The sequence below is a fragment of the Trachypithecus francoisi genome, unplaced genomic scaffold (assembly GCF_009764315.1).
Source record: "Trachypithecus francoisi isolate TF-2019V2 unplaced genomic scaffold, Tfra_2.0 Lachesis_group11, whole genome shotgun sequence".
Classification (NCBI taxonomy): Eukaryota; Metazoa; Chordata; class Mammalia; order Primates; family Cercopithecidae; genus Trachypithecus; species Trachypithecus francoisi.
The window spans coordinates 76310312-76326732 of NW_022681456.1; the positions used below are offsets into that span (position 1 = coordinate 76310312).

At 42.6% G+C, this 16421-nt stretch overlaps 1 protein-coding gene across 5 annotated transcripts; it reads right to left on the reverse strand.

The window, feature by feature from the left end:
- Positions 1–1878: 1878 nt before the first annotated feature.
- On the reverse strand, positions 1879–16205 carry ATP23 (ATP23 metallopeptidase and ATP synthase assembly factor homolog). Of its 5 annotated transcripts, none has more exons than XM_033221461.1 (7): positions 15990–16205; positions 15750–15898; positions 11710–11755; positions 10615–10696; positions 7416–7553; positions 5659–5742; positions 1879–2330 (listed from the first exon to the last, which is right to left on the reverse strand). In XM_033221461.1, the coding sequence occupies exons 2-7, from the start codon at positions 15778–15780 to the stop codon at positions 2127–2129; spliced, it is 585 nt and encodes a 194-aa protein (XP_033077352.1). In that variant the 5' UTR covers positions 15781–15898; positions 15990–16205; the 3' UTR covers positions 1879–2126. The 5 variants fall into 5 exon arrangements, with proteins under 5 accessions (XP_033077352.1, XP_033077353.1, XP_033077349.1 ...); XM_033221462.1 differs by having other exon boundaries at positions 15790–15898; positions 15990–16204; XM_033221458.1 differs by having other exon boundaries at positions 15790–16205.
- Positions 16206–16421: the final 216 nt, after the last annotated feature.

A 16421-nucleotide genomic window follows, 5' to 3' on the forward strand; every position in this document is an offset into this window, starting at 1 on the left:
TTCACTTTTTGTATCATTTTTTGGATTTCCTTGCATTGGGCTTTGCCTTTCCCTGGTGCCTGCCTGATTAGCTTAATAACTAACCTCCTGAATTCTTTTTCAGGTAAATCAGGGATTTCTTCTTGGTTTGAACCCATTGCTCGTGAACTAGTGTGATTTTTTTGTGGGTGTCAAAGAGCTTTTGTTTTGTCATATTACTAGGGTTAGTTTTCTGGTTCCTTCTCATTTGGGTAGGCTCTGTCAAAGGGAAAGTCTAGGGCTGAAGGCCGTTGTTCAGATTCTTTTGTCCCACAGGGTGTTCCCTTGAGGTAGTACCCTCCCCCTTTTCCTATGGATATGGCTTCCTGTGAGCCAAACTGATGTGATTGTTGTCTCTCTTCTGGGTCTAGCCACCCAGTGAGTCTACCCAGCTCCAATCTGGTACTGGGGGGTTGTCTGCACAGAATCCTGTCATGTGAACCATTTACGGGTCTCTCGGCTGTGGATACCAGCACCTGTTCCAGTGGAGGTGGAGGGGGTGGAGTGCAATGGACTCCGTGAGGCTTCTTAGCTTTGGTGGTTGAATGCTCTATTTTTGTGCTGGTTGGCCTCCTGCCAGGAGGTGGTGCTTTCCAGAGAGCATCAGTTGTGGTAGTATGGAAAAGAACTTGTGGTAAGCGGGGCCCTAGAACTCCCAAGATTATATGCCCTTTTTGTTCAGACACCAGGGTGGGTAGGGAAGGAACATCAGGTCGGGGAAGGGACAGGTATGTCTGAGCTCAGACTCTTCTTGGGCAGGTCTTGCTGTGACTGTCGTGGGGGATGAGGGTGAGATTCCCAGGTCACTGGAGTTGTGTACCTAGGAGGATTATGGCTGCCTCTGCTGAGTCATGCAGGTTGTCAGGGAAGTGAGGGAAAGCTGGCAGTCACAAGCATCACCCAGCTCCCACACAAACCGAAGGGCCAGTCTCACTCCCACCATGACCCCTACCACAGCCCCAAGTCTGTTTCCAGGTGGTGGGTGAGACAGGCTTAAAAACTTGCCCCAGGCTACCCGCTTCCCAGCTGTGAAAGAAAAGAGCTTGGTTCTTACCCTCTGTGGATTCTGCACACGGGATCTGCGCCCTCTCCCAAGTTCTGGCCAGGAGGCTTCTCGCCCCATTGAAATTGTTACAAAGTCCAGCTAGAGATTTCCTTCTTTGTGTGGAGTTTTACCCTCTGCTCCTCTAGCTGCCCCCACAATGGATTCCTGTGGTGACAGGCAGGAATGGGCTGCTTGGGGACCCAGCGAGCTCCCTGGGCCTTTCTGCTGCTTCCTCTACCCTCTGTATTTCGCTCAGCTCTCTAAATTAACTCAGCTCCAGGTAAGGTCGGAAACTTCTCCCACAAACAGACCTTCAGTTTCTCCACTGGGGGGGGGGGGCGGTGTGCTTGGGAGAGGAGGGTCTCCCTTTCCCACTTCTGCATTTGGGGCACTCACAGTATTTGAGGTGTCTCCTGGGTACTGCAGGAGCCGTTGCTTCCTTCAGAGGGTCTGTGGGTCCTCTTGGTATTGCTGGTTTGTTCTTACAGTCGATCTGGAGCTAAAATTTGGGCACTGCCTTTATTAAAAAGAAAAAGATCTAACCAGGACTGTCCCCAGAAAATTAGGCCATACAGATCCTACATATATGATAAAAGAAGAATAGGGAGAGGATAGCATCGACCACTGAATGAATTATTTCCAATTTTCATCATATAACAACAGCTCGGTAAGAGTCCTACAATGAGATCAGTACACATTTCTTTACATTTAATGTAAATACCAATAGTGGTCACCTATCAACATCATGGAAGGGCACACTTCACAGGTTTCTTAATCAATTTTTAAAATAATCACATGTAATAAAAACAAATCACTAAAATACAAAAATGTAATTTATTTATTTACTAAATGGTTAGCTATAAAGATACAATTTTTGCCTTGGAGTTTAAAGCAGTTTCATTTTTTGCCATAGTTACTTTTTCTGATAATATGCTAGAATCACAATCTTCTGTTTTATCTGGATTGAATGGATTGTTTATATTTTATATGTTTGTTCACCTGAGAACTAAATTTTTTTTTCTGCATGATGATGGAAGCTCTGTAACATAAAATGTCATTGTGCTCATATATTTGAATAATACCGATCACGGTTTTGAAAGTCTCTATGAGCATATCTTGCATAAGTCTTGTTATGTGGGATCCTTCCAAAAGGTTCATGGTCATTGAAACAAGATTCAAAAACTTCATCAACAGCCTTTTTAGCTACTTCTTTGCTGATATTCCTAACAGCCAGGATAGAAAGAGTGGCTCTGTCTCGCACACAAGTCTAAAAAGAAGAAAAAGTATGAGGCTCTAATTTTATATAAACATTTAATCATGAAATAATACATTTTATCTAATGTCTGAATTAATTAAAATTCATTTCCTCATATTATTTTACTAATTTCTATGATTCCAAAGAAGAAAACAAAATGAACAAAGATACGTAACACTTAAGGAGTATTTTTAGCTCAACCTAAAATTATTTAGGTATAAGTAAGACCTCTATTTTCTCATCTTTCCCACTAATATAAGCAGATGTCATTCTCAGAAATTCTACACAGTGTCTACCAAACAGTATCTCCCAATTTGCAAAATCACCAAAAAAAAAAAAAAAAAAAAAAGTCTATAAGGTCCTGATTGACTTTTTTATAAAATTTAATTAAATTTAAAATATACTTCACTTCTGTACCTCTCTTTCTTTTCAGTTGACCAATGCTAGATAACTTTTCCTTTGAGAAGGGTAAGTCCTCTCTGGAGGCAACAGAAAACCATACACATATCCACCCAAACTTGGAAAGTACCTTAATTTTTTAAGGGGGGTGGAAATTAAACAACTTTTTTTCCTGATTGTTCTTTACACAGATATTAAAGTTCTAAGATAATAATTTACCTAATGTTTCATAGTAATAGGCTAGAATTTCTCAATACTCTAACTTAAGTATTTAAGAAATATAAGGCCCTGCCATTCCAATTCTTGGAGAGCTTTTAATCCATTTATTTCTCCACAGGCCCAAATTAAAACTCAAAAGAATGGCACTTGACCTTTTCCTAAAAATAATCAAACACTGGTTTGGATGGCTGTGCATCCTGACAACCATCTGTTTTCTCTGCATGTTCCCAGTTTTTCATTGGCCTGGTCAGTGTGCTCAAGCTGGAGATACTCACATTGGAATCTAGTGTTTCTCAACCTGAATTTTACCAAACACTGATTTTAAAAAATAAACCCCAGGCATAAAGGAAGAAGAAAAGAACCATGTGAAGCCAAAACAACAATTACTAAAAAGAGAGGAAATTTCTCCCCTGCAGGGAAAAAAAGGTACAAAAATTTGTCTCCTGAAGCCACAGGGTTAGGAGACACAAGTGTAGACCACAGATTTACTTCTTTTTAGACATAATAAATTTCTGTTAAAATAAAGGTATGACTATGCAATTTTACAGTCAGTAACTGTACTTGCTGTTTCTATTCCCTGGGCACATGCTGTACAAAAGCAGGAACTCCATTGTCTAAGACTTCTCCCTCAGCCACATTCCTACTGCCTCCACATATTTTCTGTCCTATTGCTATTTCTATTTGTTTTCTGCTGCTGCTACCCAGTGGTAAAAAGAGGAAAACTTCTCTTTCACAGACTGCGTGCATCACAAACTTATCACAAAGATAGAAGGTGAATTAAAAAAAAAAAAATCACGCTCTATTCCTTTATTATATCAACTTATTTTTTTAATTGGAAAAGAATATAAAATTAGCATATTTTTCTTTTTTATAATTTTATTTTTATTTATTTATTTATTGTATTTATTTATTTATATTTTTTGAGACGGAGTTTTGCTCTGTCACACAGACTGGAGTGCAGTGGCCGGATCTCTGCTCACTGCAAGCTCCGCCTCCCGGGTTTACGCCATTCTCCTGCCTCAGCCTCCCGAGTAGCTGGGACTACAGGCGCCCGCCACCTCGCCCGGCTAGTTTTTTGTATTTTTTAGTAGAGACGGGGTTTCACCGTGTTAGCCAGGATGGTCTCGATCTCCTGACCTCGTGATCCACCCGTCTTGGCCTCCCAAAGTGCTGGGATTACAGGCTTGAGCCACCGCGCCCGGCCAAATTAGCATATTTTTCTAAAAACAGAGTATATGTAACAGTTTTTTTTAAGGAATTTTTCAAACTCTACTGACAAGAGCAGATATCCATGAGCTATGCCAGCACATGCTTTAACCACATTATCCTCTCCTCTAGGGGTGTGCTGATGTGTACCCTGCTTCCACCCCTCTCCACTGACAGTCAGAAGACACAGAATTCACCAGAGAAGCAGGGACTCAAGGGCACAGAAAACATGCAGCACAAGATAAGTCAGTGGCATATCAATAAGCTGACCTGGCACAGGGTAATCACCCTTTCCAGGCAGCAGGCTTTTCTTCTCACTCCGATTCACTCAGTTCACAGTTTCTCTGAGTAGCTCACTGTGACTCCACCCTCCACCCCAGAGTTGAGTTACTCTCTTCTCCACAAAACCAAGGGCCTTCCTGTTGTCCTTAACATATCTTTTTTCATCTAGTTGGAACTGATATCCTGATGCTCACATACTTCACAAACTGGCTCAGCAGGCTCTTACTATAGAAAATGACTGACCACCCTTTCTCCTAAATGTGGACAGAGGCCCAGGGTGGCTGTGAGCAGAACTGCTCACATTCATTATCAATCCATGAGTTCTATACTTCCTCTCCCCACATCCATCTAATACAGATCTCAAAGCCTTTCCAGCAGGATAATCTTGCCTTATAGCTATCTCTTTTGTTTTTTGTTTTTGTTTTGTTTACACAAATCCCTCTCAGCTAAGCTCATCATACTCAAGTCTGTGCTAAGCCAAAGGTTTTCTATCACATTATACAGCCTTTACAGGTACACTGAGACAAAGCCATAACTTGTGCAGCAACACACACTCTGTTCTGAAAGGGATTACATTTTTTGTTTCCAGAATGCTATGGTAGATTCAAAACAGAAGTCAAGAATTGTTAGAATAACAGTAAGACATGCTGTGATTTCACTTCCATTCCTTATCCAGCCCCATCGAAAAGTATCCCAGGTGCAAGATCTTAGCTCCTTTCTTTCTTTTCTTCAGAGGGAGTCTCACTCTGTGGCCCAGGCTGGAGTGCAGTGGCACGATCTCGGCTCACTGCAACTTCCATCTCCCAGGTTCAAGCGATTCTCCTGCCTCAGCCTCCAGAGTAGCTGGGACTATAGGCAAGCGCCACCACTCCCAGCTAATTTTTTTGTGTTTTTAGTAGACACAGGGTTTCATCATGTTGGCCACACTGGTCTCAATCTCCTGACCTTGTGATCCGCCCACCTCGGCCTCCCAAAGTGCTGGGAGGCCCAAGCCACTGTGCCAGGCCTCCTTTCATTATTAAAATATCTCACACACTCATTGAGTCACATAGCTTGCCCATAATTATAAAGTAGAACTAAATTCCATCTACTTTGTTTAAATGGTACATACTTTGTATTCTTTTCACACAGGAAGTTCTTTCAAATTTCAAATACTGAAGTACTTTTCATTTCTTTATTCATTATTTCCACTCATAACACTCTGGAGGGGAGGTGATTGCATGTTAGCTTTTACCTGGTGGTGTTGTTTCAATCCAAAATGTAACCTGAATATTTCATTGACAAGTGAGCAGTCTCCACTAAGGTTAGCAGCTCGAACCTATCACACAGAAGACAGACAAAAAGAAAATAAACACTCATGCTCTATATATCTTTATGATATCAACCAATTTTTTAAAATTAGAAAAGAATATAAAATTAGCATCTTTGTCTGAGAAAAGAGTATTTGTAAGACTTCTTCTTAAAGGACTTTTTAAACTCTATTGACGACAAAAGCAAATATCTATGAGCTATGCTAGACAATGCCAAATACACTGGAGAGATGGGGAAAAGTTCAGTCGCCTACCAAAGGAAATTTTCTAAACTTTATGCTGTAGCTTTACTGACAGAACTAATTTCTTTTGGAACCAAAAGTCAGAGAGCTAGACCTCAGAGTTAAATTACACACTCTACAAGATACAAATACTTGTAGAAATTACTAAAAGTACTTCAAGAAAGCATTCTTGAAATACACTGAGTTTCATAGTGAGCTTAAAACGGAATGCATTAATATCTGAGACACTTTGAGGATATGACCCTCCCAACCCTAGCCCAAATCTCTCTTGCAGCTTCCCTCAAACCTGTATAAGTTCAGGACCTTCCTCTAGGGACTTGATTGTCCTGTGAAAAATGAAGCAATACAAAACACAAAGAATCAAGAACATTCCAAACTGATCATGCTATGAGCATGACAGCCTGAAATTAGGATATATTTTCAGATTTACTATACTTTAATGAATGAAAAAGTCTTAGAACAACCCACATAGATTCTACAGGCAGCCTGACCACATTTTTGCTAATTCATTGCTAACAGAATGGTCCACTTCTTGTTCCTTCTACAATATTATGGCCTCATTCCTCTGAGGAGCTCAAAGTACTTAACACACTTTAGCTACAAGGCATTCATTCTCACAGCACCTGAGAGAGACCTATTTAAAAACTCAGGTTTCAGTCTATTCTCCAAATAATTGGAATTATAATTAGATGCAGGGGGGCTACATATTAATTTCAAGAGAAAGGGAAAATAATCTAAGTTATGAAGTATAGGCTTGAGATTTAGATTATTTTAATTAATTCTTCAATTAATGACATCCAAGTATATGCATATGCAGAATACGCTCTCTCTAGGAGCATATGCCGAGCAATCCAACGTGCTTAGTAATAAATATCTTTTCATGTTGTATTTTTGAAACGAGCATGTTTTACTCTAGGGCAAGCAAGGAACTCTATGGAAGGCAGCTGGGCAAGCTAGTTAAAAATACTGGTTGTAATCCTGCCTCTGCCACTTACTAACTTTGGAATCTAAACAACCGTCTCACTTTCCACATACATAAAACAGGGACAATAATAGTATAATATCTACCTCAGTGGGTTATTGTGAAGATTAAATGAGAATCTGTGCAAACAGAACAGTGTTTGGAATACAGCCCTCAGTAAATGTTAATTATTATTTTTTCACATTATAAAATGTATCCCATAGGAAAAAATTAATAGCTTATTAAAGTCAGTCATCACTATTATTAGGACTTACAGGATATAGTTAAGAGACTTCTAAAAATATAGTTTAAATTTCTCTAGCTGTTTATCAGAAATGGTATTCAATGTTAGTTAAAACAGAAATTCAAGACTAAGGTAGAGCTATGACAATAGGAAAAGGAATACATTTAAATAAATTACACTTGAATAAAATATTCGAGCATAGAGTGTTCTGGAGAAAAATACAATAAAACTCACCTCTGAGCACGCCAAATGTCTGATGTTGGTGAACCAGTCGACATGGGCACGACAATGATCAAATGCATGAATGAGCTCGTGGGTGACCACTCTGTTCATATGGGCCTGATTATGGATATTATTCTGGCACAAAACTATCTAGGAGACACCAAAATAAAAGAAGTTCAGTGATTTCTAAAATCTCCTTTCATAGACTCGATCTTCTCTCCCACATGACCTCACCTCTCCCTGACAAGCTCACCTGCCTGGAGTATCTCTACCCACTCTTCTCCACTGGCCACACATCTACCCAAGGGACAAGTCCCAGTCCTAAGCGTACATGCTCCAATTGCCTCACCCAGTGACTAACTTCTCCCTTTTCCTCTCTCTGGACTATAACAGTACTTAGATTAAGGACACGTATTCATGCACCATCCTCACTGGGGAATCATGAATTTGGACTTACACATTTCAAGTCTAAAGTGTCTTCAAGACACTTGAGTAGGCGGGGAACCGTGGCTCTCGCTTGTAATCCCAGCACTTTGGGAGGCTGAGGCGGAAAGATCATTTGAGGCCAGGAGTTTAAGACCAGCCTGGGCAACATAATGAGGCCTCATCTCTACAAAACAGTTTTAAAAGTTAGCTGGGTCCAGTGATGCACACCTGTAGTCCCAACTACTCAGGAGGCTGAGATGGGAGGATCGCTTGAGCCCAGGAGTTCAAGGCTGCAGTAAGCCATGTTTGTGCCACTGCACTCCAGAGCAAGTGGCAACAGAGCAAGCCCCTGTCCCCAAAAAAATTTATTTTCACTAAAAATAAAAATAAATAAATAAATAGAAGCTCAAGTAGAGATGTTAAATGGGCACTTGGATATACGGAATGTGGAATTCTTAAAAATGAGCTTTGACCCCAGAAAATTGATGAGACCTCCTTGGCAGAGTACAGAGTAAAAAAAGAAGGGGCTCTATGACCAAGGATTGAGGGACTTCAACATTTAAATGCTGGTAGAGGAGAGTAAGCTAGCAAAGGAGCAACCAGAAGAATGCTGTATACTAGAAACCAAAGAAAGTGTTTGGCATTAACAGCTGAAGTCAAGTGTACACAAACTATATGACCCAGTAATTCTGCTCTTGAGCATATACCTTAGAGAAACTCTTGCAATGTGTACCACTAGTGAAGGTCAAGAATATTTATAGCAGCATTGTTCATAATAATAAAGTTGGAAACAATCAATATTAAAGTAAACTGTAGTATAAACACACAACGGAATAAACATTATATAACAGGGAAACTGAATAAACCAGAGAGGTACACACAATGACAAGAAAGAATCTCACAAATGTTGAACGTGGGAAGTAAGTTGGAGACTATCTACTACACAATTTCATAATACTACAAAATACTACATAAAACTCAAAGTATATCACGTATGAAGCTCAAAAGCAGTCAACTAAATAACACACTGTTGGACTGTATATGTAGATGGTAAAGTCATTCAGAAAAGCAGGGAATGGTTACCACAAAAATCAAGTTAAGGAAGGGAAAAGGATCTGATTCAAGAGGACCACACAGGTTTCTGAAGTCCTAGTAATGTTCTTTTTCTCTAGTCTGGGTGGCAGTTACATAGGTGTGCACTTTATTATTACTGAAAGCGGACATACAGGTTTTTTACTCTTCTGTATGAATAAGATACTTCATAATAAAAATTTTCACTTAAAAAAATAGGCCAGGCATGGTGGCTCACACCTATAATCCTGGCAGTTTGGGAGGCCAAGGTAGGGGGATCACCTGAGGTTGGGGGTTCAAGACCAGCCTGGCCAATATGGCGAAACCCTGTCTCTACTAAAAATACAAAAATTAGCTGGACGTGGTGGCACATGCCTGCAATCCCAGCTACTCAGGAGGCTGAGGCAGGAGAATCACTTGAACCCAGGAGGCGGAGGTTGCAGTGAGCCCATATTGCACCACTGCATTCCAGCCTGGGCAACAGAGTGAGACTCTGTCTCAAAAATAATAATAATTAAAAATAATAATAATAAAAGGAGAGGGTGCCCAACTGTGTTCAACACTGCTGCGAATTAGGATGAAAGTTCAAGATGTGCACTCTATTTAACCCTGGGGGGACCAGGAAGGGGGTGAACTTATCCAGAGCCATTTTGAGAGCTATAGGTATTGTGACTACCAGTTTACAAATGAGAAAACTGAGAAGAAGAAAAATACTTGCCCAAGCCCCACAGATAATAAGCAGGGAAACTAAGATTTAAACTCAAGTCTGACTCCAAAATCTAAACTTCTTACCCTTGTTCTATATTGCCACTTCCCATGCTTACTGTAAAAATGTTATAAATAACCTAAATACATATAAAATTATCCAGCAGGAAACAGTTAAGTGTAGTTAAATATGAATCATACATTCAGGTGGGAAACAGTTACTTATAACACTATCATTTACCCTCATCACATGACATTATCTACCACCTCCAAGACTCTGTCGAAACCCTCTGATGACTTAAAACTAATAATAAAATTTATTGCATGCTTACTATGGGCCAGGCACTAAGATAAGCAACTCTGTAAGAAATATCTCATTTAATTCTCATAATCATTCCATAAAATGATCATTTCATAAAATCATTGTCCATAGTGTACAGATAAGAAAACTCCCCTAATGAAAGATTTTCACAGGCAGTATCGCTTCTCACCATGTAAAGGTAAAACCCTTTCGTTTAGCATTCAAGGCCTCCCAACATATGGCTTACATTTCTTTCCAATCCTATTTTCCTTTATTCCCCACGTGTTCCTCCCCTCGAGATAAACTAGACAATATGCCATTCCCTACACATGCCATGCAGTTTCCTAGCATGCACTTTTGCTCATGCTGCCCCTGCTCTGCCCCTAAGGAGGCTTTATATCCGCTAGTTGAATCTGTTGGCATCTTTCAATCAATCACATCACTGTCCCACTGTGGTAACCAAGCCCATCTAAAATGGTTTAGCCTGCCTCATTTTATAATTGTCTGTGTTCATGTTTTATCTTTCCTGTAAGGCTATAAACTCCTTAAGAGATCTTAAGAGTAAACTCCTTAGAGTAAGGATAATTAATTCACTTTTTTAGTCCTACACAAAGTCTACCAAACAGAATGCCAAGCATGTGGAAGATGCTCAAAAAATATCAAGAGAGAGGATTAAAGGGAAGGAAACAATTTGGCAATAATGCCTACCTGAGATGTTGAAGCATCAAAACCTCCACTGACATTTCCATTACAGTCTTCGCAAGAAAAGTGTCTATCTTTGTTAACAGCACTAAAAGGCAAGAATAGATTAAAGAGACAATGTCCAGAAACAGTGTGTATGTGGCAAACAGCTCTGGGCCAGGACTCAGGAGACCCTCCACCCTACAGTAAATCTCCTCTACTACTAACACATAGGAAACCTTGGGAAAGAAACTTAACATCTTCAGGACTCAGTTATCTCACCTGTAAAATAAGGAGGTTGTACGCAAAATGCATCCTAGTTCAAATTCTATAGATATGATTCCATAAAACATTTGTTCAACTGATGATGGCCATATTGCAAGTATGCTGGAGTTCCTACCCTTGAGCCAGAATGTTAAGAACGGGATGTCAGAAGTCACTTCCTTTAAACCCCTCAAAGTTATACAACATCTGCAAGGTTCCTACATAACAAGCTGAGAGTTCTTTTCCATTAAAAACAATGCTCAGGGTGGTGTAGCAGAAAGGCCAGGATTGGTAATTACTTACAAGAAAAATTTGAGTACTGTCTTTACTAATCACCCAAGGTGAATGGTAAGAGCTAGAAAATGAGCTGGGCTGGAGCAGTGGCTCACACCTGCAATCCCAGCACTTTGGGAGGCCAAGGTGGGTGGATCACTTGTGGACAGGAGTTTGAGACCAGTCTGGTCAATGTGGTGAGACACCCCATTTCTAAAATACAAAAATCAGCCGGGCATGGTGATGTGCGCCTGTAAACCCAGCTACTCGGGAGGCTGAGGCAGAAGAATTGCTTGAACCTGGGAGAGGAAGGTTGCAGTGAGCCAAGACAGCGCCACTGCCCACTCCCGCCTGGACAATAAGAGCGAGACTCCGTCTCAAAAAAAAAAAGAACATTAGTTAGGGCAGAAGATGTCCAAAGAGAACAAGGCCTGCCTAGAAACAATGCAGCCAATTACCTCTATTTACCCTATGGAAAAGACTTCGTGACCTCGAGAAATCCTAAGCAGTTCTCTTAAGAAGAGAACTTGGTTTTTGTTTTCAGCGGCCAGATCCCACAGCAGCACTTCAAAAAGAGTTACTTACCAACCTGAGTGTTTCATAGCATCAAGCAGAAGTTTGACATACGGATCTAAAAAAGATATTGATTTAATTAAGTAAGCTAATTGGAAAAGTAGCACCAATTAAACTACCCAAATAGCAGTGTAAGATATTATCAAAAAGTAACTCACAGGCCAGATGCAGTGGCTCATGCCTATAATCCCAGCACTTTAGGAGGTTGAGGCGGGTGGATCATTTTAGGCCAGGAGTTCAAGCCCAGCCTGACCAACATGGCAAAACCCCATCTCTACTAAAAATACAAAAATTAGCTGGGCATGGTGGCACATGCCTGTAGTCCCAGTTACTTGGGAAGCTGAGGCATGAGAATCGCTTGAACCAGGGAGACAGACGTTACAGTGAGCTGAGATCACACCACTGCACTCCAGCCTGGAAGACAGAGTGACTCTGTCTCAAAAAAAAGTAATGTTATCTTAAAATTGGTAAAAATTGACATGAGAGGCCAAGTTTAAATTAACATCAAAGCAAGTTTGTACTGAAAAAAAACACTAACACAAATACAAACATGGTATTACTAAGCATCTCAGATAATATCAACTATGCTTTTCAAGTTCATGTTTAGTTAAAGGATCAAACACGTTGTATTATGGTATATACCAAAAGACTGAGGGAATCTACGGCCACATTCCTTAGAAGTGAACAACAGTGCTGGGCGCGGTGGCTCATGCCTGTAATCCCAGCACTTTGCAAGGCTGAGGCAGGCGGATCACGAGGTCAGGAGATTGAGACCATCCTGGCTAACACAGTGAAACCCCGTCTCTATCAAAATACAAAAAATTAGCCGGGCGTGGTGGCGGGCGCCTGTAGTCCCAGCTACTCAGGAGGCTGAGGCAGAAGAATGGCGTGAACCCGGGAGACGGAGCTTGCAGTGAGCCCAGATCGCACCACTGTACTCCAGCCTGGGAGACAGAGCAAGACTCCATCTCAAAAAAAAAAAAAAGTGAACAACAGCACAGTACCTAGGTTTGAGGAAGCCAGTAGCCACACTGTTCTGTCCTGGTCAGACCATACTGGCAACGCCATGTCCCATGCTGAGTACTACCACGTTCTAAATGGGACCTGCCACTGAAGCTCTTCCACAGGGGACAGTGACTAGGGTACTACAGGACTACTTCCAGTAAGAAGCAAGAAAGGATTTAGGGGATTGGAAAGGAGACAGAAGACTTAACTAGGACCACAGTAGCTTCAAGTATTGAAGGGGTGCCATGTAGGACTAGATTCAGTTAATATTTCTTCAAAGGGCAGAACAAGGACCAAAGTATGGAAGTTACACACAGCAGATTTCAGCTCAGTAAGAGAAAGGATTTTTCTCCAACAATTAAAGCTGGTGAAACAATAGACAGTAGATTGAAAGAGCCTCGGGGAACAGGTAACTGTGTTCCAGTAGAGGTCTGTGGAGTATGTGGCCAGCAATGGCACGGAGGTTTCCTTGTAAGGGGATAGGGAGGCCTAGACGATTCCTCAGGGCCCTTCCACATCTAAGACTCTATGGGCCCGTGACTACTACAGGAAAGTACAAGGAACCCAAATGCCTCTGATATTAACTTTTCCCATAGGCATCTTGTCTGAGAGTATAAATGCACAGCCAATTATATGACGTAACCCAAAAAAAGTGAAAAAGAAACTAAGGTTTAAAAAAAAGGTTGAAGACAAAAATAAGCGAGAGAAAGAAATGTGAGATGAGAAGTCAGGTATAGGTTACTGCTTTACCAACCTGCCCCTTGCAAGAGTGTTCACAGTAGAATAATTATTGTTAACAATAAGTATTATTAATTGAGTGAATACCAGATAGCAGGTACTGTATTCAGCACATTATTATTCATGCAACTAGGAGAATTTTACAAAGTTAAAACAGTTTCAAAAGTCTGTAGTCCTCATACTTTAAAAAAAAAAAAAAAAAAAGCAGGCAGCACCTTGGTTTAATACTTCAAAAAGGACCTGCGGCAATATTAGAATAAAATTGCTTTGGTGAAAAAAAAAAAAAGTCTCCCATGAGGCCTGGTTTCCGCCACCATGCCCCACGCAGGGATAGGATTTTAAAGCTGCAGGTTGACACTTTAATACCACCAACAGGCCCTCCCAGCCACCCTGCCCTTGGAAGATTGAGGTCCATTGATTCCTTCTGGGGCTCATGTTCAGCACCCCACCTTCCTCACATCCTATCTATTTCTACTCTTCCTCCACTGTGTGGCCCTTCCACTGTAAAAACAGCTACCATTTATTCAGCTCAGCTCCTGATATGCTGGTACTTTACATTCATAAAATCAATACTTTTTTTTTTAGACAGGGTCTTGCTCTGTTGCCCAGGCTGGAGTGCAGTGATGCAATCATAGCTCACTGCAGCCGCAGCCTCCTGGGTTCAAGCAAATCTCCTGCCTCAGCCTCCTAAATAGCTGGGACTACAGGCAGGAGCCACCACATCCAGCTAATTTTTTTATTTGTTGTAGAGACAGGGTCTCCCTATATTGCTCCCCAAAGTGCTGAGATTACAGGCATGAGCCACCGTACCCAGCCCCATAAAATCTATTTTTCACAACAACCCTAAAAGAGGTATTTTTCCCCTTCTCTTTTTTTACAATAAGGATAGTGAGGATCAGAGAAGTTAAGTCACTCTTCCACACCTGAGGAAAGGGATCCGCATTTGAACCCACATCTAGCTCTGCAACCCACACTCTTTCCACTCTATTCCACTTTGAAGCACCTTCCAGGCAGGGTGCTAACTCATCTTTCTACTTCCCCCACCAAAACCTGGGAGGCACTCAATACATATTTGTATAGTAAATACAATATCATCATTCTCTCCCCTTTTACCCTCGACTCCCCTTCCCCCTCCTACCTCCCTGAGTCTCTACAAGCAGGTAATCCCAAGAAGGTTGGAAAATCTTTCAGTGGTTGACTTTTGAACTGTGACTGACCAACTATAAAATAGTAACCTTGCTTTGGGACAAGTATGTTTAAGACTAATTTTCCAAATGTATCTGAAAGTACACTAAGTCTATGTCAATGTAAAGGAATTAAGAAATCTTCTCTAGTGCAATGTCTGCTACTGGAGAGAAATTTGTCAATGGGCAGTTGTGCTCCTGTTTAACCCACAGCAGTTCTTAACCTTTGTGGGGTCGTTGGCCTCTTTGAAAATATAATGAAGCTATTAACTCTCCCCGCCCCCCCACAATAAAAACTGCACTTAGGGCCGGGCGCAGTGACTCACGCCTGTAATCCCGCACTTTGGGAGGCCGAGGCGGATGGATCACGAGGTCGATCGAGATCATCCTGGCTAACACGGCGAAACCCCGGGTCTACTAAAAATACAAAAAATTAGCAGGGCGTGGTGGCGAGCTCCTGTAGTCCCAGCTACTCAGGAGGCTGAGGCAGGAGAATGGCGTGAACCTGGGAGGCGGAGCTTGCAGTGAGCCGAGATCGCGCCACTGCACTCCAGCCTCGGCAACTCCGTCTCAAAAAAAAAAAAAAGAAAGAAAAAGAAATGCACTTAGGCACACACACACACACGCACGCACGATTTCACAGACCATTTCAGGGACTTCTATGCTCTGAAGCCCATTCATGCATGAAGGCTAAGAACCCTTTCCAAGGAAGGATAGGTTTGCAAAACTGTTTTTACATTTTTACAGCCTTTGTATGCTTTAATTACATTTTTACAGACTTTGTATGCCTTAATTAACCTGGCTGGCTCTTTAAAACTCGGCCTCACCCTTACCCTGAAGTCACAATGTGGCTGCATAACTTATGTAAGAAATCGGAAGATGTGTCACAACAGTGAGTGACAAAAAAGGGCAGACAAACTCATTCGCCAAGCCAAAAACAGCGACGAAAAGGGTCTCAGCGCCTCCTCTGGTGGGAAAACTGAGCCCCAGGCTCCCAACCCAGCCCCCATGATGCCCTATCTGCCTAGACTCTGTGCTGAACCTGGTTCACTCAGCCCTGAGGCAGAAACTGCAGCCCCTGGCCAGGTGTTGCCCAGGCCCTTCCTCGCCCACCCGGTCTCAGACCCATTCGGCCGAACCCCAGCCTCCAGGTCATGGCTCCTACTTGTCTCCAGCGTCTTCAGGAGCCTAAGCTGGCACTTCTGGTTGCTGGTGAAGAAGCTGGAGAAGAACCCTTGCTGGGGATTCCCCTGGGCCACAAGCTCGGGGAAGACCTGGCAAGAGACGTGTTGCTGCTGCAGCTGCTCCCCTGCCGCGGGGCCCCTCCCGCGCTCGTACGGAGCTCCCGCCATGCCGCCCGCAGACCTCGCCGCTGCTTCTCTCCGGCTTGGGCGGCCGGAGCGAGACCGGGAAAGGTAATCTCCCTCCCGCCAACCCGACCGCCCAGGCCCTCCCTCCGCGCAGGGAAGAAGGGCAGCGAGGCTGGGCTGAAGACGTTAGGCAGGAGGGAGCTTTGAACCAGACCGGGAGCGTGGGGCACAGGGCGAGTGGAGAGGGGCGGAGAGAGGAGCGAGGGGCGGGGAAAGGGGCGAGGGGCGGGGCGAGGGACTCGGAGCGGGGAGAGGGGCGGGGAGAGGGGCGCCGGGCCAGATGCTGTTGGGCCGAGCTGGGTCTTGCGACTTCCCTCAAAGACAACACCCGGGCTGCCGAGGACTTCGCTGCTGCCCACCCAGTGTGGGTGACAGGCCTTTATAAGCGTTGTTCTGCAGCTTCCTGCTGCCTGCTGAGCTGCTAAGG